Source organism: Fistularia commersonii, chromosome 14 (assembly GCF_037954325.1).
Source record: "Fistularia commersonii isolate RoL2024-O1a breed Wild chromosome 14, RoL_Fcom_v1.0, whole genome shotgun sequence".
NCBI classification, from domain to species: Eukaryota; Metazoa; Chordata; class Actinopteri; order Syngnathiformes; family Fistulariidae; genus Fistularia; species Fistularia commersonii.
Window position 1 is genome coordinate 12,418,587 of NC_141297.1, and position 26,600 is coordinate 12,445,186.

Sequence of the window (26,600 nt, forward strand, 5' to 3'; positions counted from 1 at the left end):
ACACTCAGCTTTAAATTGAAAGTACTTTATTTTCAGTCCTTTTTGTGAAAAGGATTTATTCTCATTTAAGCTTAAATAACTGACAATCCTGGTGCTTCAAAGATATTTGGGAGAAACATCCTACATAAGAAGAGTGAGATACAGTTGTGTTCTTTAGTGTTTTGATCTGTGAATTGCCAAGTGGTGGTGAAGTGTAGTAACCTCCAGTATTTAAAGTGGCGAAACTACAGCAGATCTGAAAGGGACCCTAGTTTTATAGGGCCAGGGTTTGTTGGCTTAAATTTAAGATGGAACTTAGTATTTAGGAAGGTTAATCTAGCATCCATTTTCAAGATTTTACTCCTTCTGATCTAAATTTCTGAGAAAGTCTGAGGAGTTCCCTTTAGGAGCTAAATTAAGAGGGTGTTCAGGACTTTGCAAGTATCTTATCTAATTTTGGAAACTTGGAAAAACCTCACTGTGATGTATTTTTTAAATAACTTTGTCTTCCATTTTACACAAAGAATATTTTGCGGTTCAATTGCAGTTCTTAGTTTTTGGTGAAAGGCTGGCAGTTATCCCCCAACTGCTTCTGTCTTCTTTTTTTTTCCAATATGTTACTCCCAGGTCAACATCATGCTTACCTTGAGAGACTGTGTCTCATTTGAGCACCTGGTTAGGTTTGTGTGTGCATCTGCACAGAGTCACCAAGTTCGCTAATGTTAAAGTAGTGTTTAATCTATCTTTGTGTACATGAACACGCAGCTTGTGTGATACTCTTGTTATAAGCTCTAGTGCCGTTTGAAAATGTTCATCATTCGGTCATCTGGAACAGGACAGCAAACCTGTTTATTTAAAGAAATAAAATTGAATTGCTTCAGAACTTAAACTCCAACATATTTTTGAAAGACACAACTTGAAAATAGTTTTAGTATATACTGAAAATTGAAAACACTGAAAAATCTGAAAGCTGTTGTATTCTGACAAAGCAAAGCACTTCTAAATAACATCCAATGATACCAGTTTCAGTTTTTGGTCCATTAATTTGTGATTGGGATGCTAAGTACATGTTAAAAATAGGTCTTTCCTGTTCTCAGTAAGTTTCATTTCTTCAGGGGAAATTCAATTACGAGTAAAACCTAGTGTATGGGGTAAAAACAAGAATGTAAGGAGTTGAAGACAAGCTAGTGGGAAGTATTGCCTATCTCTATCTTTGCCTCAATCATTGCTTGTTACGCATGGTGTTGTCATAATCTTGCTTAGAATTTTAACACTTAGCGGGAGACATTAAACAAATGTATATCACATCTCTCAACTGCAACTTTAGTTTTTGGTTTCCTTCCATATACACTAAACCACTATCACACTCCTGTATATGAAAGCAAGTTGTAAATGGTGTCAATAACAAATGTTTCTTTTGTAAAAGAGGTTTTAATAAGAGGTTTAAGGTAACAATATATTTTCTTTTCCCTTTTAAATTCTGATGTACATGACAGATGTGTAATATAGAAATTGCCACCTTAATAAACTAAATAAAAAAAATGTGTCTTTAATAATGTAAAAAGGAGGATAATCAGTGATTTGCTTGTATGTATATATTATATTTGTATATAATATATATTTTATTGAGCGTGAAAATGTCTGGGAATATTCTTTAAATATATAAATAATATGTATTTGAATTTTAACAATATTGTTCTATCTGTTTACAGCAATGCCAGAAAGGCAACTGCCCCAACAAGTATTTCAGGACTATTCTGCACAAGTCCGTCAGAGGTTATACACCTAATCAGCACTAATCACCAATGTGTTCAATTTCATGGTAAAAGTGACCCAGTGAGAGAATTGAAAAAAAACTCTTTATTGATAATACATATAGTATTCAAAAAAGAAATGTGGAAAATTGCCTTCCAAACTTAAAAAAAAAGAAAATCTCACAAGTGAGCGGACCCTGATGTTATATTAATCTGAGAAATAGATATAAATAACTGGATAACAAGTAATAAAAGTACAGCTCATTACATTGAAGGGCTTCCAAAGATAAGAAAACCCTTATTAAGTGCTGTAAGTCTAAGAAATTTTGGAAATGACACGTTCCTGGATGCTTGAATGGTATCCCAGGAAATCTAGAACATAAGTTGAGTGGTTGAAGGGAACTCGGACCGATCATGTACAGTATGATTTTAAGATGCAGGAGAAGGATACTGCTGTTTACTTAATATTTACAGTTGTTTTTAATGACACGTAGTATGAGAGAAATTAGTTAACTCTTTCCAACGTATAAGTAGAAAAAAGTCACTGACTCAATATTCTTAAAGGTCATGCACAACATTTGTAGACAGAAGTTGAAAATGGGTTATTTTGGCAAAACAGATTTGCCAGGTATAATAACCTCCATAGCTTTCAATCACAATGCATCCATTGCAAAAAACGTTTTAATTTAAAACAAATCATATCCCAGACTCATCTTCTAAAGTAATGTGTCTGAGTCGGTCCATGACCAGAGAAGGTGTAGTGTAAAACTACAAACATGGCTGCTGTAGACAGAGCTTTGTGCTCCGAATCTGCTCGAGCGGCTCAGCTTCATGTTGATCCTCATCTTCCTGCTGCTGCTCTCTTTGCCCTTGCATGCTGGTGACTGCCAATGTAGTCTGTGAATCATGATTGTCCTCCCCTTCCTCTTCCTCCTGTGATTCTTCCTGCTCTTGGCAGTCCTTGTTTCTCTCCCCTGTGTCATCTCCTGTTTGTCTGAACCTGCAGCTCCTCGCTTCGTCATCGCCATCATCATCCTTCTCCTCTGTCACTAATCCTCCAGTCTCGTCAACCTCGTCCTCTGTAGCACCTCCGTCGCCCCTCGACACATCCCCCGATGCTGGACACTTGTGGTCTCGATAATAACTCTGTCTGGTGAAACCTTTGTTGCATTTGGAGCATCTGAAACGGTAGTTGTCGGTGTGCGACTGCTGATGCTCCAGCATGTGAGCACGGCGGCTGAATGCTTTCTGACAGAACAGACACTTGTACGGTTTGATACCTTGAGGGGAAGGAAGACAGTGATTCAATAACATATTGGGATAGAACAAAAGAAGATGGCTTCCATTTATAATCTGCTTCATTTCCATTACCGCAGAAACGCTAATGACTATTTAAAGCACATTCAGCTCTCTACAACAGTAATTCTACTGAATCATGAGAATACAGTATAATGAGATCCAGAAAATGAACATTGTCACTGACTGTCATGTGAAACCCCACAATCATGACCTCAGATAAAGCCTTCAACATTGTCCCATCTGAAAATGGTCCATAACTGAGAGGTACCTTCATTTTTTTGTGAACAGGGGTTCAATGATTTTGGTAACTCTAGTCTAGACAGCCTGCACGACTATGATCTATTGAGCGAAACGTTTTAAACACCCCGGCGTGTCAGTCGCATAGGATCAAAATTGACTGACCCGAATGTGACAGAATGTGGGCCTTCAGTTTATCTGGTCTGTTGAACTCTTTGGTGCAGCCTACATGTGTCCTGGTGAGAGAGAGAGAGAATAACAGCTTAAACTTTCTAGTTAGAAAATGGCAAAGGAAAGCCCCAGAAGGACCCAAAACTGAATGAACTGAAAGAAAAATTTAAGAAAATGTATATCTACATTTGCAGCACTTATTTGACAGTAATTGCCGCAAATCTTTGATTTCTAAATGAAAAGAGGAAAGGGGCTTTAGGTACTTCACCTGAACGGACACTTGTATTTTTTATAAGGTTCGTGGATGAGCATATGTCGCTTGACTTTATCCTTCCTGTTAAAGGTTGCCTCACACATGGAGCATTTATATGGCTTCTCACCTGAAAGCAAAAAGTCAGCGGTTATCACATAATAAAAACCTTATAACCAAACCAAACCAAACCCTAATTGTAGGCCTTATGCTAACAGTAATCGTAAGTCCAACCCCTTAGCCTGAACTCAAACCCTAACACTCTCAATACACCCTAATGTGACAATTCAACCTAACTATAAGCCTCAACTGAAAACCAAGCCTCTTGCTAAGCCCAACACCAACCACTATCTTAACTTAAACCTAACCCTAACCCCAAAATATACATAAACTAGCACTAGCTCTCACCCTTACACTAAAACTAACCCTACCCTAACCAAAGAGACCAGCTTTCACTGTAAAACGTACCTTGACATAACCCTAATCATGGCCTTGATGCTTGACTTAACAGTAACCTAAACCCCAACTCACACTAACCCTGCCAGTAACCCAAACCTCAAATCCCAAACAGAACTTAACCCAATTTCAAACCCTGATCTACCAGAGTCCTGTTTCCAACCATATCTCCCAACTTCAATCCCTCACTAACCCAAACTTAAATTAGCACGAGCCATAACCCTAACTAGGAGAACACAATGTTTTCATAGCCATTTAGATGTCTGTGGAGGTTCTCAGTCGTCCAGGTCATGGTGAATTTTTGTTGAAATCTTCTTGTCATGGCAACTGCACTTGAATTTCTTCATTTAAAGACGTGTCATCGTCCATTTGAGAGGCTACTTCAGTTCCAATGACCTGTGGGGAGTTTCCGAATATATCTGCCAGGGTTTGGGCAGGTCTAGGTTATTGTGGCTTGCTATGTAAATGGTAGAGTTGATCGTCAGAAACTAGGTCTAAGCAGGTTGTTATGCTTATGGATAACATTAGGTTGTTACGCTTATGTCATTCACTGGGGACAAAAGGAGCAACTTTTGGGGTTTACCTGGATTGGAATGTGAAAAGGTAAAGGAAGGAAAAGAGCTATTCATTTGATGACAGCAACCTCTGTATTCTGGCCAGAAAAGACAGATGGTTTGAGAGAGGAGTCAAAGAAGCCGTCTTTGTAAGAACAGAAAAAAAAACATCTCTGAACAGAGGAGGGGCCTCAGAACCCAACCTTTCACAACATCGTACTAGGATCAATACCAACATGGATTTGCACCAGGCGCATCAGCACCCTTAAAACATCCAGGAAAGATTCACCACCAGAACCAACCCCTAGTAACTTCCACATGAGCCTCAGTTCATATGATCCGACAGGTTTCACTCCTTTGTCTGGCTTTACCTTTTCACATTCCCATCCAGATAATGCCAAAAAGCTGCTCCTTTCGTCCCTGAAGAATGACACCCCATTAGCATAACAACCCCCTTAGACCTTGTTTCTGCCAATCAACTCTCACTTACATAACACGCCACCATAACCTAGACCCACTCAAACCCGCAGTTACATTTGCAAACTCCCCACAGGTTATTAGAACTGAAGCAGCCTCTTGGATGGGGGGGTGAAACGTCTTCAAGTGAAGAAACTCAAGTCCAGTTGCCACAACAAGAAGATTTCAACAATAACATTGCCGTATAGGTATTATGCACCTTCACCACGTTTTCTCCTTGACTGCTGAAGTGCTCACTTAATTTTTTTTTAATATTTTGTAATTTTCCTATTAGCATGGGAATGTTGGTAGAGCTATGCAAAATGTGCCTAAATCAAAGTATTTTTGGTGAAACATTCATTAACATTCTTATAGCAGTCACATTTTGGAAGGGGAGGAGTCAGTGGTGCATTCAACTACTGACAGATTGCAACTATAAACAATCCATCAATAAATATACTTCTCCAGCAGGCTGCGGCACCACAAGACTGAAAAACAGATAAAATAAATCCTATATCTGTGTTTTCCCACCTGAGTGAATACGTGTGTGCAGTTTGAGGTAGTGCTCTGTCTTAAAGGCTTTCTTGCAGGTCTGACACTTGAACTTTCCTCCAATACCATGTGTGGGCAGATGCCGCCGGAAGTAGCGCTCACAGGGAAAAACCTGATTGTCAGGGAGAGAACAAGTTGAAAGTCCATGACAGGTAACCTTACAGTTCTAAAGGTGTTTCCAGTTGTGTACGCGCTGTCTTACCTTTTGACAATGTGGGCAGGGGAAGTTGTGCGAGGCAGTCTGTAGATGTTGTTCCAGGGCCTCCTGGGTAGAATATCTGCTTTGACATTTCACACACCTAAGGAGAAAAAAACAATGTCTTTTTGGTGAGAGTGTGAAGTCAGTGGGGGGGGGTTGGGATGGAAAATAGTCAATATCACAACATTCAAAAGTCCCTTTATATGGATTGACATAGAATGGTATCAGCTGAGTTTGGTAATACTAATTCATTAGCTGAGCTTGATTTCTAGATAATTCATTAATAATTTCAGTACATTCCAGGCATATTATTTTGGCTGTCTTCCGATTATTTCTAGTATGGAAATAAGTATGGATACCCACTGAAAAATAAAACATCAGACTCAATTATTGGATATTACATTTTCTTCTGCTACAATTATCTTGTATTAACGAAACAATGTAGTAGTGAGTTGACCTGTACACGGTGGTTTCTTTGCGTGTGTTCTGCTGTGGGCAGAAGCAGTGGGAGTACTGGTGGACTCCCAGTTCAAAAAGTGAGGGGAACACTTTGCTACAGAGGTGGCAGCGATAGGTTAGCTGTTCTTGGTGGGTCCTGATGTGTTCAAGGAACTGATCCAGCTTTTGGAAGGTCTGAGAGCACGACTTCAGCACACACTTGTAAACCTTTGGGGGGAAAACCAGCATGGTTAATCATAAACATATTTTTTCTGGTTTAACAAATTTAAGCTCTCGAATGGACAAAGTCCAACTGGAGAGCCTTGAAAAAGCTTGAAATACATAAATGTGTGCAAATGTCAACATTTTAACATGTACATGTAGCATGTACCTCCAAGCACTGACATTACATTACATTAGTAACAAACCAATATTTAGTCCAGAGTTTAATAGTAGACCACCAGTAATTACAAATCTTCAAAATATATTTGATAGGAAATTATTGGTTGAGGAAATCAGTGTTTGTGGTTCTATAAAATAGATTTCTACCAAATTCAATCTTAAAATTCACAATTGAGGTGAATGGAAACACACACATTTGCATTCTTTATGTATGGAAATGTAAAGAAAAACAAATTGTATCTTGTAAAGGACATATCATTGAAAACACAGAACATTAGTGTCTGCAAGTCTGACCTGCTCTCCTTTGTGTTGGGTCAGGTGGGACTTGAGTTGGAAATAGGTCTTGAACTTGCTGGCGCAGAACTGGCACTGGTAGGAACTGTCAATCACAACAATCTGCTTCTTCTGAGCTCGGTTATTTTGTTGGTTCTGGTTGCTTGGGCCCTGCGGGTGCTTGTTCTGCACAGATTCTTCCGGTTCTGCTGGGTTCTCTGTAGATCTCTCCTCAAGGTCCTTGGAGGCTTCTGAAAGTAAGCATATATTTATTGGATAATAACATCTGATGCTGGTTCAGTGAATATTGAAAATTTCGGGATGCTGTCAAAATCAATTTTTATGCACTGTTGAAGCAACAGTAGTCTCTGCTGCCAAATGTTGTAATCACATAATTTCAGATGTGACTCCAAGCTAACGTAGCCTCAGGGGGAAACAAGCCAGTAGCTCCTTAAGTCAGTCCCAAGCCTTGATAAATGCAGAGGATTGCGTCGGGGAAGGCATGTGCTGTAAAACTTGTGCCAAAACCAAATATGCATATTGAACCCGCACCTCTCACATCGGATCGGTCGAGGCCCAGTTAAACAATAACCGCTATTTGCGCTGATAACCTACAGGGTACTATTGGAAATTGGGCTACTTGGTTGACATGATGCGGAGGAAGAAGGTGAATATACTTTGGGCCTTGGAAACGGAAAAGTAGCAAGGCTAGAAGCTTAGGTGCAGGTTTTTTGGTTGTACTATCATGGTATTTATCGGAAGAGAAAAAGGGTAGGAGTTATCTTGAAGGAGGAGTTTGTTAGGAATGTTCTATAGGTGAAAAGAGTGTCAGACTGATGAGTCTGAAACTGGAAATTGAAGGTGTGATATTTAATGTTGTTAGTGGCTACGCCCCACAGGTGGGATGTGAGTTAGACAAGAAGGAGAAATTCTGTGCGATGAGGTAATAATCAATACAGTAGGAAAATTTCTGCCATACTCCTTGGAGCTGAATAGTTGCCACAGATCCTCAGTTGTGGCCATTTGACACATATTATGAAACGTTGCAATTGTATCTTTAAGAGATGAAGACAAATCAATTTTATGTATTCACATGACGCTTTTTCAAGACTTTGTTAGAAAAATGTAAATTAAAATTTTACAGGACAGTCCCTCTAATGAGCTCCTCTTCTCCTTTAGACATACACAAAATCTCAACATAAAAGCACACAAACATGAAGGCAAGGAGTTTCCCAGAAAAAGAAGTGTGTGGTTAATGTTTGTATCTTCCAGCGTAAAAACAAAACTAAACTGATGTCTGCTGTTCAGTTTGCTGACAGTCTGTGGAGACTAAATTCAGGAGCAGTACAAACATGTTCCAGCATCTCAATCACGGGTTGCAGCTGGCGGTGCAAGGAGATGAATGTTTCAAATTCCGTGCAGAAAATTTGATGTTACATGCACTAACATGAACCATTTCCCGCTGTGGTATCTTTTATGGTGAGGAAGCAAACAACTGTCAAAAGTGATCAAATTAAAAAAAGCGAAAGAATATTGCTTATTTCTGAAAGTGTACACATTTAGAGGATCACAACTGCAGTAGACACCGTTAATCAACACAAGTTTTGCATGACATCTTTTCAATTCAGAATCACATACCAAGACATCTCATTAGAACGAACCGCACAAAAATGAAAATTTAAATATTTTGGCAACCAGCTGGCCAAATACTCCTTAGAACATTTCTAATGGTTTTGAAATAGATGTATATTATGTACGTGTATATTATGTATATTCCAGATGTAATATTGATCTGAACAGATCTTTGGTTTTCACTGCTCGCAGGGCAATGACTGCATATATTTTTTGCTAGGTTTAATTCACAATGAGTTGTCTCAATGTTACATAATTAATCTTTATTATGGACAATAATGTTAAAAAATTGTCTACCTGTTTGAGCTGGCTCTTTCTCTGTCTGTGCTTGAAAAGGCTGCTGCTGGGACCCCTCCTCTTCCTGATCCCCTTGTTGCTGCTGCTGCCCGCTTCCCTCCTCCTCATTGGCTGGTATTGGCACAACTTTCACTGTGATTGGTAATCTTGACACAGTACTCGCAACACCTGTCGGCCACACCTTTAAGACACGGAGAGCTGTTATTACTGTGTTGCTGGAATTATGTGCCATTTGTGACCTTTTACGGGGTATTAACATGTTTGGTGTGTTCTGATCAGAACATGCACTTATGCTGTTTGGATTAATGACATCTCTCAGATTTGTTTTGATTGTCAAATTCAGTTGCACTTCAGTTGAATGTTAAACAAGCACAAAACTGGTTTACTAACAATAACATTTTATTTCATATCTGATTTTTACAAAGTTGTGTTTGGGACCCATTGGGCCATTCAAAAATCTGAATTTCTTCTGATTACCTGAAAAACACTGCCAGTAAAATGAACCCGGAGGATGATAATTCCAGCAAGATTTTTTTTTTTTTACAAATTCCATTGTTCAAACAGTAGGTCGAGACATTGGAAAAACATACTGACTCATGTCAAAAAGTATGTCTATAAACTAATAAGACCTTGTGTGTCTGCATGTGTTTCTTCACATTGGACTTCTGCGCAAAGGCTCGACCACAGACTATGCACTGGAAGGGTTTCTCTCCTGTGTGGCTGCGGACAGAAAATTAGCAAGATGTCATCATTTTTATGGTTATTGACTTTCTTCAGAATACAGATGTATATTTAGATGGGCAACTCACCTCCTGATATGCTGCTGAAGATCGAAATTTTTTGAGAAGGTTTTATCACAAAAGTCACACTTCAGTTTCGGACCTTTTCCTTTCAGCTGCTCTGCTGAGTAGAACTGATGATGAGTTTGTGATAACAGTCATAAATGTCAAATTTCTACAATTTAATGGTTTGGTGCATTTCAGTTTCTCATTTGTTGTCACCTCTATGTTTGATAATGGATCACTACAATGTGGACTGTACTGCAGTATACATTTATGGAATCCAACATTTAATTCGGTGGTTTTTCACTGTTTGAAATGTGGTCATTTGCTTGACATTTGAAAATTTAAATGGGTAATTCCAGTATCATGTATCCTTATTTTATGTGAGTAGGTCTGAATGAATGATGGAAAGCAAAATTAGTGAGTTACTTCAACTCATGGATGAAATATCATGTCTTAAAGGCTGCTCTTAGACATTGGTAATAATAATCTAAGGATTTCTGTAGCCAAACTGTGGTCAACAAATGGTGTGAATGTTAGAAATATGACTTTGGTCTTGAGGTTCTGATGAATTGATCCACACAAAGGACAATATGACCATGACTAAAAAAGCTGAGATTATCCTTTAAAAGTGTATTTATGTATATAAATAACCCTGAAAACATGATTATTTCATTAAACATTTGAGGATTTTTGACACACTGACCTGTTGCTCCATCAGGACTTTTTTTGCTGCTCCGAGGTCGTTTAGGGATGATGACCTTTTCAAAGTCTCCGAGCTCAGTCAGGTTGGCAGTGATGCTGTAGGTCTTGGTTTTGGCGCCCTGCTTTCCTGGGCTGTAGACAGGAGGGGTGGTGAAGGACTGGCTCTCCACACACTGACTAGGCACCTGAAAGTGAAGGGCACATAGACATAATCAATGCTGTACCCACAATACTTTGTTTTACACTGCAACTAAGACACTACCTGTAGAAATTATATAGTGCATAGTAATGATTAACATGATGTTGTAACAGTAAGCTTTGCTCACTTGCACGGGATGGAAAGGCTGCAAACCCAGTGTATGGATCTCTGTACTTGCCACACCAGCCATGTGTGGCAAGGTGCTATACACCTGGACCACTGAGTTGCTGTGGCTAGCGGGGACCTGTGAGGACGGCAGCTGCTGGGATGGCTCTCCAGGTGGCAAAGGGTGGGTTGCTGTCTGGTTGGAAGGAAGGGGGTGGGATGACTGCTGCTGCTGCTGCTGCTGCTGCTGCTGCTGCTGCTGCTGCTGTTGTTGTTGATGCTGCTGTTGTTGTTGATGCTGCTGGTGATGCTGCTGGTGATGATGGTGATGATGGTGATGGTGGTGCTGCAGGTATGATACACCAGCTGTGTGCATGCTCAGATTACTCTGCCATACACAGAATACAGACATACGTGTAAGTAAAAGACAAGTTTACTGACTTCAAAAGGTTTAATACTCACTGCATAAAGTTATGCTGAACTACCTGTATTGGTGTCTGCATGGAGGCCATGGGCTGGTCGATGGAGGTGAAAGCCGAGATGGCTGACATGAGAATATCGTCACTGACAAGCACATTGCCTTGGACCAGGGTGTGTGTCAGAGGGGAAGGGGGGACAGTGATGTAGGTGGAGACCTGGCATGTTAGAAGAAAGGAATAAACAGAGAGAAGATAGGAACATTATTTGCTTTTCTGCTGGAGACACAAGAACACATATAGTCACTTTAACACACATTACATAAATAAGATATATGTCTATTCCCCTATATCACAATCTACAGATAAAATAAACTAAACCAACCTGTCTGTTGGCAGGGGTATGTGGTCCAGAAGTGATTGATGGGACAGGTGTGTAGGCATTGCTGGAAGACAGGGAAACTGTGGAGAGGGAGGGGGCACTAGACTGGCATTGCTCCCTCTTGTGGGCCATGAAGGCTGGCAAAGAGTTAAACTGTTTCTTACACTTTCCACAAAGGAACACATCCTCGTCATCTGTGAAACACATATAAGACAATTACTACATTGATGCAAATAACTTACTCTACAATGTGCCAAATTAAGCTGGGCTGTTGATAAAAAAAAAATCTTGAACTGAGTCAGAGGAGATTGTGTTTCCCAGCCCAACTACGTGATGCCCCAACTCAAGTCTTTACATTCACTCCTGGGAATGTTTTTCCTATAAAACCCTGACCATGAGGAACCTCTGTGTTGCTTTCAGGGAAAATGGAAATTGTGGTGAGAAAAACAGAGAAGGACTTCATACTGTTTGAAAAAAAAAGAGGGTCCCTACTTTTATCAGATAAATTTGCTTGGATTGTTTTAGGACTTTTCTAACACAGCTGGTGTGACACTGAAAATTAAGATTCTTCTCTTTACATGAGTACCAGGACAGGATACATCTAGCATATTTTAATTCTGTTTATTACAGAAATGTATCAAACAATACAGGATACATATCGCTGATACTTACTGAAAGTGTGATCACAAATACACACAATAGATCAAAGACAGCTGTTTTTAAACTGAATTGACTGGTTTCATTTCCGGAAAGATCCACACGTGGCAGCAAACTGTTTCTCTTCTGTTTTTTATAGCTCTTATAGTAAAACAGATGAATGGAATAATTCTTCAGGACACTTTGGTTTTAATTTCATTTGCAATGTTTTTTTCGTTATTAGAAAAACTGCTCAACTGCTCTCTTGGTTTTCCAGATTTTCGAGGAAATGTAGGAAATCTGCCAAATAATACCTTGCTTGAAATCAGTTGAAACTTTGTTGAAATAAGTGTCATGTGTTTGTCATCAGGTACATTGGAATTTCTACATCCCACTTTTGACAGAAGCAATACTATGGTGAATATTGAACCAGATATGCCTCGGAATTTGTGATTTTATAAATACAGCTTATAGAACACCCAAATTCCATCACTTTATTTTTAAGATAGAAAGATGATTCCCTAATTTATGAATGTAAAAACAGCCTTGGAGCATCCAACTACCCCAGCTGTCATTTTACACCATGTAACACAATTAACTGTTGCTTCAATAATTTCACACTTTTTTTGTCTAGGGAAATTTATGGGACTATACTTGAAAATATAATTACCAAATAGGTTTCATTCCTTGTTTTATCTTAGGTCCACTTCAAGCTGAACTCATGGTCTTAGCAGCTAGATGAAACAGTAGTGTGACTGGAAAAATCCAGTCACACTACCACCAAAAACACAACAGTTGCCATTAACATACCCATAGACTGAATAGCTTGAGTCCCTGAGACACTCTGGCTGCTTGGGTCAGGTACTCCACCTTGGCCATCGAGCAGGGACTGAACTGCCAACACTGTCTGGTTGTCCATGCCTGAAGAGTAGGGCAGAGAAACATGGTACCTACATCCTGGGAAGCAAACAGCAAATATGCCAAACACACACAAACACTGACTATAAATCATTCAAATATTATAGATAAAAAAATAAGAAAATTACTTGAAAATATGTGACAAATTTGTTTCTCATACAAGACGGAAAATCCACATACAATCACAAATACCAAGAAATTTACCAAAACTATGACAAAAGACAAATTGGCAAGAAATACACAGGTAACTCTCAACTTGAATAATAGGAGGAGCCTGATCTCTATTATTTTCATGTTGGCTACAGGATAATTGATAATGGATGTGACATGCTGCCTCTATTTATAGAATGTAACTATTATATTTTATATGTATGTATGCACTTACATGCATATATATATATATATATATATATATATATATATATATATATATATATATATATATATATATATATATATATATATATGTACCTCAAGGAAGTGCATACCATCTACTGGCACAATGGACAGTTTCACATCTCCTCCTGTGTTTCTATGATTATGAATTTGAACATATTTTTTAATACCTAATTACATTTTATGATTATATTGTACATCAAAATGAAGAGCATCGTCTGGACAATTCAGTATTTATTTTCTTTCATATTGATCTGAATGTTCAATATCACATTTTCCTTCATTGTGAATTACATTGTTATTTTTCAGGAACAGATGCATTTTTGTTAACTCTGGAATCACCATATACAGCCAGATCAATAAGTATTTGATCCCTCTGTGATTTTGCAAGTTCTCCCACTTAGAAATCATGGAAGGGCCTAAAATTTCCATTGTTGGTGCACCTCTACTGTGAGAGACAGAATATAAAAAAAAAAACAGAAATCACATTGTATAATTCTTTTAACAATTTATTTGTAAATTACAGGGTCAAATAAGTATTTGATCCCTCGCCTATCAACCGGACCCTCAAAGACCTGTTCCTCTGCTCTTTAAGAGTCCAACTACACTCTGCTCATCATTCTTAATTGCGTAGCACCGATTTGAGGTTGTTAGCTTTCTTAAAGACACCTGTGCATTCCACAATCTGTCAATAGTGTAGCAGCCAACATGAGTAAAACCAAAGAGCTGTCAAAAGACACAAGGGACAAAATTGTTGACCTTCACAAAGCTGGAAAGGGCTACAGAGCAATTGCCAAGCAGCTTGGTGAAAGAAGAACAACTGTTGGAGCCATTGTCAGAAAATGGAAGCGGCTAATGATGACTGTCAATGTCCTTTGGACTGGGCCCCCACGGAAGATCTCTCCTCATGGGGTATCAAGGATGCTAGGAAAGGTGAAAAATCAGCCCAGAACTACACGGGAGGAGCCGGCCGATCACCTGAAGACAGCTGGGGCCACTGTTTCCATGGCTACTATCAGTAATACACTGAGACGTAATGGTTTAAAATCATGCGTTTTCCGCTGCATACGTCAGCCCATGTCAAGGCCTGTCTGAAGTATGCCAGGGACCACCTGGATGATCCAGAGGAGTCATGGGAGCAAGTTTTGTGGCCAAATGAGACCAAAATAGAACTATTTGGTCTTCACTCCATTCGCTGGGTTTGGAGGAAGAAGGATGAGTATCATCCCAATAATACCATATCTACATTGAAGCATGAGGGTGGAAGCATCATGCTCTGAGGGTGCTTTTCAGCCCAGGGGCCAGGACGACTGCACTGTATTAAGGAGAGGATGAACGGGGCTATACTGGGTCTTCGAACATGACAATAACCAAAGGACATGACCAGGAAAACCATGGAGTGGCTCTGGAAGAAGCATATCAAGATTCTCCTGACCTAAATCCAAAAGAAAATCTTTGGAGGGAGCTGAAATTCCATGTTGCTCCGCAACAGCCCTGAAACCTGAGAGATCAAGAGAAGATCTGTGTGGAGGAGTGGGCCAAAATCCCTGCCGCAGTGTGTGCAAACCTGGTGAAGACCTACAGGAACCATTTGACCTCTGTAATAGTTAACAAAGGCTTCTATACCAAATACTTAAATTGTTTGATTCAAGGGATCAAATATTTATTTCACCTTGTAATTTACAAATAAATTGTTAAAATATCATACAATGTAATTTCCCATTTTCTTGTTTTTCGATTCTGTCTCTCACAATGGAGGTGCACCAACGATGAAAATTTTAGACCCCTCTATGATTTCTAAGTGAGAGAACTTGCAAAATCACAGTGATCAAGTACTTATTGACCTGACTGTACATCTGAAAGTGCTAGGAACATTTACTTAATCAATAGCAAGGCACAGAAACTGGCATACATAATTGATTAAGCAATCTGTAAATTCCAAATTCCAAATTCTATATAAATACATTCTGGCAAGTCGTAATAACAGTGTATAATCACTTAGGCCTGCAGATGATAAATCAAGAGCATACTGACAAGCAGGAAGTGACGAAAATCATTATATTATCTATATCCTAAAATGAACACAGCCCAAGCTATAAATCTGTTACACAGACTTTGACCGTAATAAATAGTAATAAATTACCTGCTTGTTTACCATCATTGCTACATTCCCTTTAACAAGGTGTTTTGATTGTTCTAACAAATCTAAACGCTCTGCATCAATTATGAAGGACTTTCAGCATTGCAAATCTGGCCGAGCTTATTGTCAGTGTTTGAATGCAAATCGTCGCTAGGTACAGGCTGAATTATTGTGGTTTAAAAAACAGTTATTACCTTCAAGCACTTCAAATATTGCCTGCGCCATCTTGCAGCTCTCTTCATGAACAATAGGTCCTCGATTAGTCTGGACTGTCTACCGGCACAGGACCCATGCCTGCTACTCTGTTTGAGAGACGCGTAAAACGAGATATTGGACATAGTGTTTTTTTTTAATTTTCAAACACAGTATATTAAATGGTGTGAGAAATAATGATAAAAATATATATGTGATATATAGATCTCAAATGAGTGTGAGACTTATTTGTTTATTAGGACAAGACAACTATAGTGCCCCTCCGTCTAAGCGACATTTAAAAGTAACACACCGATATCAAAAACTTGTTTATGTTTTTCTACTCACATCCTTAAATGGTGGTTTATTTGAATTAATTATTGAAATAACCCATTATTTTTCTTGGAAAAGTTTGTTTAATCTGCAGTGGCAATACGCCTCATCTCGAATCGACAAATCTGCGCTCGGAACAGTGACTGACACCACTTCTAAACCAATCACAGAACAGAAGACTCACCTCGCGGAAGGGATAGGTTTTTCCACCAATGGGAATCGTTAAACTGACGCACGCACTCATTTCGCGGCAAAAAAGATTTCGCGCGAAAACCGACCCTGCCTTGTTTGGATGTAGATCAGCTGGGACAATAACAACAATAACAGACGGTATAGGCATCGATATTGCGCTTAGACGGATTGTTTGCCATCGAGTTGAGCCTTAACGTCACTTGCGGATACTACTCTAACGGACACTTTTTTATTTGGCTGCTATATTCCTTCTATCTCCACTTTTGTCGGACTCCTTCCTGCACCCACCAAGCAAAACGAGTGGTTGAGGCTAATAATTTAGCTAGCAGGCTAATTTGCCCTATATTTCAATTTTGGACGTTTTCCTCCTGCTGTCTGTTGGTCCAACTAGCACTTTGTTACAAATTGTTTTAAAATATGTATTTGACTTCTCTAACTGCTGCCTATTTCGATATGTATTGCATTACGTTTTATTCACCGGGAAAGCTGATGTGAAGTTTTAATCGGTGGTCAGTTAATTCTCGCGGTAAGAATAACGATAATTAAGATCGTCAACTAGTTGTGAATGGCCTGTTCGTTGGCGGTAGTTGCTTGTTTATTGACTTGTGTGTTGTTAGGAATGGAGCTAGCAGATTAGCAGCACGATAGCCGTGTTGAGGACAGTGTGGTGGGGCCTCTCCGCTCTTCTCCACTGACTCGACAGATGACAACAAAAGATTAGCTCTCTGCCGCTAGCTCGCTAATCATCAGCCGTCTTTACTGGCAAGGGCAATTTGAGACTCTAATTTACTACATTACCGGAGGTTATTGTGGATCCAGCAGGATTTTCATATATATGCCACAATTCCTGATGGGCAGAACGTAATTTCCTCCGCTTAGTGTAAATCGTTGCGTGGAATTTGTCATTGCTTGAGTGAAAGATGGCTTTTCCTTTTCTTAATTCAATTGAAAATGGAATACAATGGAGGACATTTAAAGAGATGTCCAAGCTGCCTAACAAAGACTCCCAGCAGACTCTCAGTGGATATAGCTTGTGCTCCCATTAATCCATCGACAAGCACACATTCAAGGAAGTGCTGATACCAACTTAAATTACAGCACCATAATTCTTGGCCCATTAACACTTGCCTTGTCCATCTGAGGGGAACTGAGTGTAACACTGCCATGTCAGAGACACTGATAACAGGACAGACATCTGAGGACCTCTTGGCTGACTTTGAGACTTTGCTGAACTCTGGGAGTATCGACCTAGGTGAGGACCACCAGATTGTGATCATCACCAGCCCCAGCAATGAAGGACTCCACCCAGCCAGTGCCCCATCAAGCACGGGGGAAATCCTGCTATTTGCCACGCCACAGGGACCCGCAGATGTAGCCATCCAGGACAAGAGACGTCCAACTCTTGGAAGACCACCGGTGAGGAGAAGTGGGAAAACTTCACTATGCGTTTAAAGTTAAAATATAGGAACGTAGCTGTCAAGCCACCTGTTGCTGTCCTTTTTCTTTCTCTGTTCTGGGCCTATTATTTGTGATAATATGTAAAAACATTTTAAAGAAGAGAGCTATTTTATCGACAACTACTTAATTCTATTTTTTTTCTATTTTCCTCAGGTTAAACGGAAGCTGGACCTGGATAGTGACCACCAGTATGTTAGCACTACTCGACCAACCACAGGCCAAGTACCACTCTCCACGCCGGCTCCGCCCAGAGGTACAAACGCATGCACTGCCCATTTGGTCAAATATTTTAATTGTTGAAGAAAAAAATCGCAGGTGGCATGATGGCACAGTGGTTAGCACTTGCAAAAACTGGAAAATTGCCCGGATTTGTGAAAGAAGAGTGAATGATTGTTTGTCTCAAACACCTGCAATGGTGTGCTCACCTCTAGCCCAATGATAAGCAACAGCATCCCTTTGACCCTAACTGCAGGATAAGGAAAATGAAAAATAGCTAGAATTGATAACGGGAGTTGTCTGCAGCATGTTACTACTGCATCCATCATATTCATACATAAACTTCTTACAACTGGCATTATCTTTACAACCAGCTGTCTTGTCAGCAGTGTGGTAAACAGTATTTGTTCTCCCAAAAATGCAGAAGGAGAAAATGCAATGTAGTTTTTATTTAGACAGTTAATGGTCTCAAGTAATGGCTCCAAAATATGAGCAGTATGAGCAGATAAGTTTTGTTATGATGTAAACACAGTTCATGAAATCACGAGCACAAGACAGGTACAGACATGAACTGGACACGTGTTCCTGAATAATGTTTTCTCTCATCAATAATCAGTTCATGGAAAACAATTTAAACTGAGAGAAAGAACGAAAAAGTTGTGTTATCCTGGGAAAAAAAAATCAACTTTCCCGGAACTCCTCAGCAGATAAATTGTCACGAAAAGCTTTTTCTAATTAGTGAAAAATCTTCTTTGTCTTATACAACAGGGCCATAGACAGAAGTGTTAATTAGCCTGGAAACCTAAGTACATGAACTTTATTGTTAAAATAACTAAGACTGTCTCAATTTAATGGTTGGTTTACTGACAAGAAATGGAAGCTTGAATTTTGAATATCCTACCAAAAATACATGTGGCATTTTGTGGCGCTTTTACCAGGTTTTGCAGCTATAATGTAAGATTTCCAAGTTTTTCGAATTGAGCTTGTAGAAATATTATCCAAAAACAAATCTAGGGCTTGTACTCTTCCAGGAAATGTGTTTTTGCCCTTGTTCTCATTTAGTTATTGACAGTAATCTGGGATATTGACACCTATATATGTCAGTGATTGTTTGAAAGTTTCAGACTAATGTCCGTTTTTGTGGCTCCTGCCACAGGACCGGACTTTGTTGTCCCGGTGTGTTCAGATTATCATTCAGGGAAAAACGTCACAACGGCCAGGAACTAATCAAGCAAGAATGGTTTATTCAAAGTCAGGAAAATACACTTACGAGATATCCCGGGCCAGAATGAATGTCACTCCGCAAGGATCGTTCGGCTCCTCTAGACACCCGCTGAGACGTGTCCAGTCGAATGTGTAGATGAAGAAGTTCTGGCCCGATCCAAAGGATCAGGCTCATTTTATACCTTTTGGCCAAAGGGTCGGAGGGAGTCCTGACAATGGCTTTCCCGACCCCCCCGGTTTTACGCTCTCTAGGAGTACGGCCATCTGGGGTGCGGGCCTCGTAAACTGCGTTTCGATCAAAGCCGCTGATCGGAGGAAGTCCTGATAATCTTTCTCCGACCCCTGGTTTACGCTCTCTTGGAATGTGAGCACCTGGGTTGTGTAAAACCGTGCTTTGATCGAAGTCGCGGTTCGGAAGAGGTCCTGATAATGACTTCCTCCGACCCCCTGGCTCTAGTCGATTATCCCCGAGGGGTGTCATTGGAACAGCAGGGTAGCGCATTCCTTCACCTTACATGATGGGGTCTCGCAGTTACATTTTACAGTCTTTGCAATTGATAGTGGAATAATGGTGTAAGGTTGGAGACTCTATAATTTGACGTAGGGGATTTTGCAAGGCCCTCTCTTGACGTGAGCGTCCTCACGTCACACAAGGACTACAATCAAAATAAGTAAATACAATGAATGTATGTAAACACAATGTATTATAACGGAATTTTCTAACACTAAACTGTTTCGTTTTCTGATTTAATATAAAATATGAACTTTAGAAAGCGGCCCACAGCCATGATTTCTCACATAGCACATTTTTTAAAACTAGTTCTGGTTCAACAATCTTCAGCGGACAAACTGATGTGGAAACTTGAAGCTTGGACCTCTCAAACCTGAGGAAGGTCTTCTTAGTTTTAAGCAGGGAACATTTGACATCCAGTTGCTTACCCTGAAAAACAGAGTCAGCATACTTAGAATTCTTAGTTTATAAAGAATTAGTAGGAAGAATTAGTAGATGCTTTTTCAATTTTGTTCTGGCTAAACTTGACAATTATGTTGTTATAAACTGTTGGGGGTTGTTGAAGTTAAATTTAAAGTGGCAGGGGATATAATGACAACATCTGCTTTTAGGGCTTGAATATGGACCTGTCCAACATATTAAAAAAAAAAAAAAAAAAATTCGATGTTGTAGCTCTTCACAACCTTTATCCCCCTACTTCTTAGTTTTTCTTCAGCAGTTGATTGCATTGCAATACTGAATAGCACTGCAGTGTTCCCAAGTTGGAAATGAAAGTAAATTTTAAGCAAGTTTCAAATGCACTATGACAATTTTGTTGTTGAAATGAGTTTCCTGGGTGTGTAATAGATTACAAAAAGAATTCCTGTTATTGTGTTCTGTTCTTGTGTCTGTCTAAACACAAGTTAGCTTAAATAAGTCTGTCAACTTTATTGTCAGTACTGACAAATGTTTCACAAATAAAGAGGTTTGAAATAGCTTTTCTCTGAGAGTCAATGAAAATGAGACATTTTTGTGTAATGGACTGTGTGTTTGTTCAGCTGTAAATGTGTGAACAGGTGGTGGGAAACAGTTTGTTCCTTCATTGTTGCAGAATGTTGGAAATGGAATCTGAGTACATTGATTTTAGTACATAAATGAAAATTTTCCAACACACTATTCGCAATTTCATTTACACTTAGGGAATCTATGGTATTTTGTGTCAAGGATGGGGTTCTCCTTACTGTTCACCAGGTGATTAAGCCATTAACATGATTTTCCTTTCAGTTGCACGATCCGCAATTGAGAAGTCACGGTACGACACGTCCTTGAATCTGACAACCAAGCGCTTTCTGGACCTCCTGTCGCAGTCAGCGGATGGTGTGGTGGACCTTAACTGGGCCTCGCAGGTCCTGGATGTCCAGAAAAGGCGTATCTACGATATCACCAACGTCCTGGAGGGAATCCAACTCATTTCCAAGAAGTCCAAGAACAACATTCAGTGGCTGTAAATAGAAAATCTTAAGTGTTGTTATGGAATGCTTTTTAACGGAATAGTAAATAGACTAGGGATTCTCAGCTTTTTCGTCCCTTTGTTACACTATTTTTAGTTTTGACTATTTGTAAGTTAATTATTTTCATTTATTATGATTGAATTATGATGAAAGTAATACTATTACAGAGGCTAGACTGAAATGATTTGTACATGTGCAATATTACCTTGTCATGTTTGAGGCATGAGTAAAGGAATATTGATAAATTATCAGATTGCATAAGCATAAAAGGATGAACTTTATGTATGAAAGTTTAACTGGTAAACAAAGGTGCAATATCATTTTTTAATTGAAAGAAGAATTTTATAACAAAGTCTAGAAGCTCAGTATGGACTCTTGCCTCAGAAATATGGTAAATCTTGATTGTGTTCGGAGTTGATAAACTGATTTCCTCTAACCTGCAGAGGAAACCGCATTGATGGAGCATTGGTCACCCGCCACAAGGAGCTTCAGAGGGAAGTGTGTGATCTCACTGAGGCTGAAGAGCAGCTGGACAAACTCATTTTCAAATGCAACCACCAACTTCGGCTGCTCACGGAGGACCCTCAGAATAAGAAATATCCTTTTGACAAAAATCAAGTGGTTCACGTGCTGAAAAACACTCAGGAGGTTTGACATGAGGTTCCAAGGTTTTCAGATATACACACAGTGTTCTGCCTCTCAGTGAACTAACAGTGGGCGGTGGATATCACCACTGAGGACATTTGTTACAAGCCAGCATAAAAATATAAAGCCAAAATAACCCCATCCATTCAAGACATCAATTCATTTTGGTGAGATTCTAAAAAGCTTAACATTGTATGCTCTTACATGATTTAAAGCATATTTAGGAATTCATTCATTCTTGTCAGCAACAGGAGAAGAAACCTGCAATGTACATGAAGGAAAATTTCTGTCTTTGCTTATGTAGCATTAGATCAAAAATAGCTTACTGAACTCATGACTAATATTTTAATGAATCATTGTTTCAGCTATATATTATGTGGCTATTATAGTAGTTTTTCCCACAAGAATAGAATTAGCTCTTATGCCGAACAGGAAATCACACAAACACCATGACACCAGATTAAGTAACTGCATGTACAAGGTGCAAGGCTCCATTTTAGGGAGAAGAATTAAAATTTTGTCTCGATGTCTGAAACAAGCATGTCTTAACAAATGCAAGTCAAAGTATCATAAACATTTTGACCAGACCTCTTGTAGCGTCCTGTTCCTTAATGGGGTTGGTGACGCTCGGCTATGTGCGCTGCAAGGACTTGAAGAAGTCATTTGAATCGCTGGACCAACTGGTCATGGTGATCAGAGCGCCACCAGAAACCCAGATGCAGGTTTCTGAGCCGAACGAGGTGCAGTTTTTAAAATGTTCTCGTTATATCGTTTTTTTTTTGTTTTTTTTTAATAAGGCAGTTTCATACATTTTCTGACTGTTCTTTTTTTCCCCTCAGGGCTATCAAGTGTCTCTAAAGAGCACACTGGGCCCCATCAACGTCTTCCTGTGTCCAGAGGGCAGCTCTGAAGTCTGCAGCCCCGTCACAGGAGCTAGTCCCTTGAAGCCAAATGTTGATCCCTCACTAGCCTCACTGCCCACACAAGCCACAGACCAGTCACAAGCTCGATCCTCCAAATCGGCCCTAGAGGCAGACTTATCATCACCAGCGTCCACATCATCCACAGTCACAGCTACCTCTCAGCAGGACCCTTCCTCCCTGGTGTTAGGAGGTGACACAGGTGGGTACTAACATCACCTGGTTGTCCTTGAAGTGACTTTTATTTACGACACTAAGTGAGGAACTGATATAGGAATGGCCTTAAAAAAGAACTGGGCTTTCTCTCAATTATTGACAAATCACTTTATATCTTAGTTGAATTTCACCCAAATTGCCTGTGGGTGTCCTTAAGTCAACAAATGATACAACTATGTGAAAAGTGTAAAAAAAAATAATTCAACACTAAGAAATTAAATTAAATTCAACAAAGAAAAGTCACATATTTAAGCAGTGTACCTGAATAGATATTCCATGGTAACTTAGATTCTGTATATTATTGTAATATTTGATGCTCTGTGTCATAACTCAGAGTGAATAGAATCCTAGCTATTAGCATAAAGAAGTAAATTTCTAATTTATGTAGAACCCTTGTTTGCTGTATAATATATGATCTGTTGTGGATTCAAACTGACTGGCAGTATTTGTCACACTTTCCTTGACAGAATCACTCTTGGGCAGTGACCCTTTCTCTGGCCTGGGAGACATGCCTGACTTTGACCTTTCACCCCTCTCGTCTGGGGACTTTCTGAGCGGCGAGGGCCTTCCTCTGCCTCTGGATGGTTTTATTAACCTGTCCCCCCCTCAAAGTCACGATTATCACTTTGGGCTTGAAGACCATGAGGGTATCAGTGAACTGTTTGATTGTGACTTTGGTGACCTTTCACAGGTTTTGGGTGAGAGCTGAAGCAACAAAGGACCAGACTAGAAGTAGAATTTCCTTGCCCCCATGAACACCTAAAGTAAGCTAGGGTGTAATATTAGGGTTTTCAAGGGTGGTGAAATGCCAAGTAGTCATTTTCTGTGATTTTGAAAATACTACCCCATACTAAAATGACAACATCCCCCCAAAAGTGTCTAGCACTTCTTTGACCATTTAAACATTATTAGACCAATTTTAGCTCTAGTATAGCTATTTAAATTATTTAAGTGAATATTATTGTCATATTTTTTTAACAGGTGATTTTTTTTGTTTGTTTGTTTGTTTCAAGTTTATCTTTATCCAAGTGGATTGTGCAGGTGTTGTTTGCGTGTGGAGAATTGAATCGGAGGGCTGGTTTCCTTAACGGCTCCATGGGACACATCCGCAGCCTGTTGTTTTTGGAGCTGCTACAGTTAAAATTGGGTGGAACGGCAGTGCATTTTGGGGCCAGACTTTTCAAAGGCATCTTGGATCTCTGATGTGTAGTTTCATGCTTGTTCCTCCAGCACAAATGACATGTTTAGAAACACTGGAATCCTGAAAGACTGGATCCTCAAATATTACCATAACTGACAGTAACAGTAACAGTAACCTTGCATGCCCCTACTGGATTCACATTCGATAAAGTGTTTTGCATCACTGTATTGCAGTTTGAATTACTGAAAAATGAATTGCAGTCATCTGATCTGAATTCATTTTTACAAATCAGAAGCGAAGATGCTTTTGAGGAGCTTGGCCCTCATAGATGCTGTGATGTTTTTAATGTTATATTTTCCTCAGAACTTACAAAGGGCATCTGGAGATCATGGGGTTGGGCGATATAATGCACAGTTTTGTTTAATTGTTGAGGTGGCGGACAGTTAGATTATCCAAATTTAAAAAGAAAAGTTTTATTTTGGTCTTCTCCTTTTGGCTTTTCCCTTCAGGGGTCATCACAGCGAATCAACCTTCTCCATCTAACCCTATTCTCTGTATCCTCCTCTCACACCAACTACCATCAGATCCTCTCTCACTACGTCCATAAGTCTTCTCCTTGGTCTTCCTCGAGACGTCCTGCCTGTCAGCTCCAATTGCAGCATCTGTATACATGACCAAACCATCTCAGTTTGGCTTCTCTGACCTTCTCTCCAAATCATCTAACATTAGCCGTCCCTCTGATAGACTCATTCCTGATCCTAGCAAGGGATTCTATGGCTGCCTCTCCCAGACACTTCCACACCTCCACAGGTATATCATCAGGACCAACTGCCTTTCCACTCTTCATCCTCTTCAATGCCTTCCTCAATTCACTTTTCCTAATCTCTGCTACTCTGTGGTCTACAATAGTCACCTCTTCTACCCTTGCCTGTCTTTCATTTTCCACATTCATCAGCTCTTCGAAGTACTCTGTCCATCTTCCCATTACTCTTCTAGCATCTGTCACCCGGACCTGTTGTACATCTTTACCACCGTTATTTCTCTGTTTTGCATACCTGTATAGATCATTCTCTCCCTCCTTACTGTCCAACTGAACATACAAGTCATCGTACACCCTTTGTTCTGCCTTTGCTACCTCTATCTTTACCTTGCGTTGTATCTCCCTGTACTCCTGTCTGTTCTCTTCAGCCCTTTCAGTGTCCCACTTCTTCTTTGCTAACTGCTTTCTCTGTATATACTCCTCATTTCACCACCAAGTCTTCTTATCTTTCCTTCCAGATGACACACCAAGTACTCTCCTACCTGTCTCCCTGATAACACTAGCTGTAGTTGTCCAATCATCTGGAAGCTCTCCCTGACCACCCAGAACCTTTCTCAACTCCTCCCTGAAACCACACAACAGTCCTCCCTTTTCAGCCTCCACCACCTTGTCCTCTGCTCTGCCTTTGTCCTCTTGATCTTCCTTATCACCAGAGTCATCTTACAAACCACCATCCAATGGTGTCTGGGTATACTGTCACCTACAAGTACTTTGCAGTCACTGATCACTTTCAGGTTAGCTCTTCTGTACAAGATGTAGTCTACCTGGGTGCTCCTACCTCCGTTCTTATAAGTTATCCTGTGTTCCTGCCTTTTCTGGAAAAAAGTGTTTACAGCCATTTCCATAATTTTTGCAAAGTCTACCACCATCAGTCCCTCTGCTTTCCTATCCTGGATACCAAATCTGCCCATCACTTCTTCATCCACTCTATTGCCTGCACCAACATGCCCATTGAAGTCTGCACCAATTACCATTCTCTCATCTCTGTGGATATTCTGCATCACTTCATCTAGCTCATTCCAGAACTTCTCCTTCTCTTCAAATTCACATCCCAACTGCGGGGCATAGCCACTAACAACATTGAGCATCACACATTCAATTTCCAGTTTCAGACTCATAAGACCATCCTGCATTCTTTTCACCTCCTGAACATTCCTAACAAACTCCTCCCTCAAGATAACTCTTACTCCATTTCTCTTCCTGTCAGTACCATGATAGTACAACGTAAAGCCTGCTCCTAAGCTTCTAGCCTTACTACCTTTCCACCTGGTCTCCTGGACACACAGTATATCCACCTTCCCTCTCTGCATCATGTCAACCACCTCTCTACCTTTTCCTGTAATAGTCCTTATTCTCAGTCCCAGACTCCTTGCTTTCTTCTTCTCTCTCTGCTTCTGAACCTGCTTTCCTCCTCTCCTTCTTTGACCTACAGTAGCACAGTTTTCATTGGTTCCCTGTAGGTCAACAGTATCAATGGCGGTTGTTGTTAACCCGGGCCTCAACCCATCCAGTATGATCTGGTTATTATGGTTGATTCGCATGTTTGGTTTTGGCAAACCAAACATGATTACGTCGGATGCCCTTCCTGACGCAACCCTCTGCATTTATCCGGGC

At 39.9% G+C, this 26,600-nt stretch overlaps 2 protein-coding genes across 2 annotated transcripts; one reads left to right on the forward strand and one right to left on the reverse strand.

Moving 5' to 3' along the window:
- Positions 1 to 1,881: 1,881 nt before the first annotated feature.
- On the reverse strand, positions 1,882 to 15,859 carry znf341 (zinc finger protein 341). Its single transcript, XM_086159423.1, has 16 exons — positions 15,823 to 15,859; positions 12,985 to 13,095; positions 11,542 to 11,732; positions 11,226 to 11,375; positions 10,763 to 11,128; positions 10,438 to 10,621; positions 9,759 to 9,849; positions 9,579 to 9,669; positions 8,950 to 9,130; positions 7,042 to 7,271; positions 6,365 to 6,573; positions 5,911 to 6,007; positions 5,688 to 5,820; positions 3,709 to 3,820; positions 3,435 to 3,505; positions 1,882 to 3,013 (listed from the first exon to the last, which is right to left on the reverse strand). Exons 1-16 carry the CDS (start codon positions 15,851 to 15,853, stop codon positions 2,502 to 2,504), a joined length of 2,760 nt encoding a protein of 919 aa, XP_086015549.1. The 5' UTR covers positions 15,854 to 15,859; the 3' UTR covers positions 1,882 to 2,501.
- Positions 15,860 to 17,509: 1,650 nt separating this feature from the next.
- Positions 17,510 to 24,348, forward strand: e2f1 (E2F transcription factor 1). Its single transcript, XM_086159755.1, has 7 exons — positions 17,510 to 17,761; positions 17,957 to 18,056; positions 21,018 to 21,237; positions 21,688 to 21,840; positions 22,515 to 22,629; positions 22,729 to 23,011; positions 23,493 to 24,348. Exons 1-7 carry the CDS (start codon positions 17,510 to 17,512, stop codon positions 23,732 to 23,734), a joined length of 1,365 nt encoding a protein of 454 aa, XP_086015881.1. The 3' UTR covers positions 23,735 to 24,348.
- Positions 24,349 to 26,600: the final 2,252 nt, after the last annotated feature.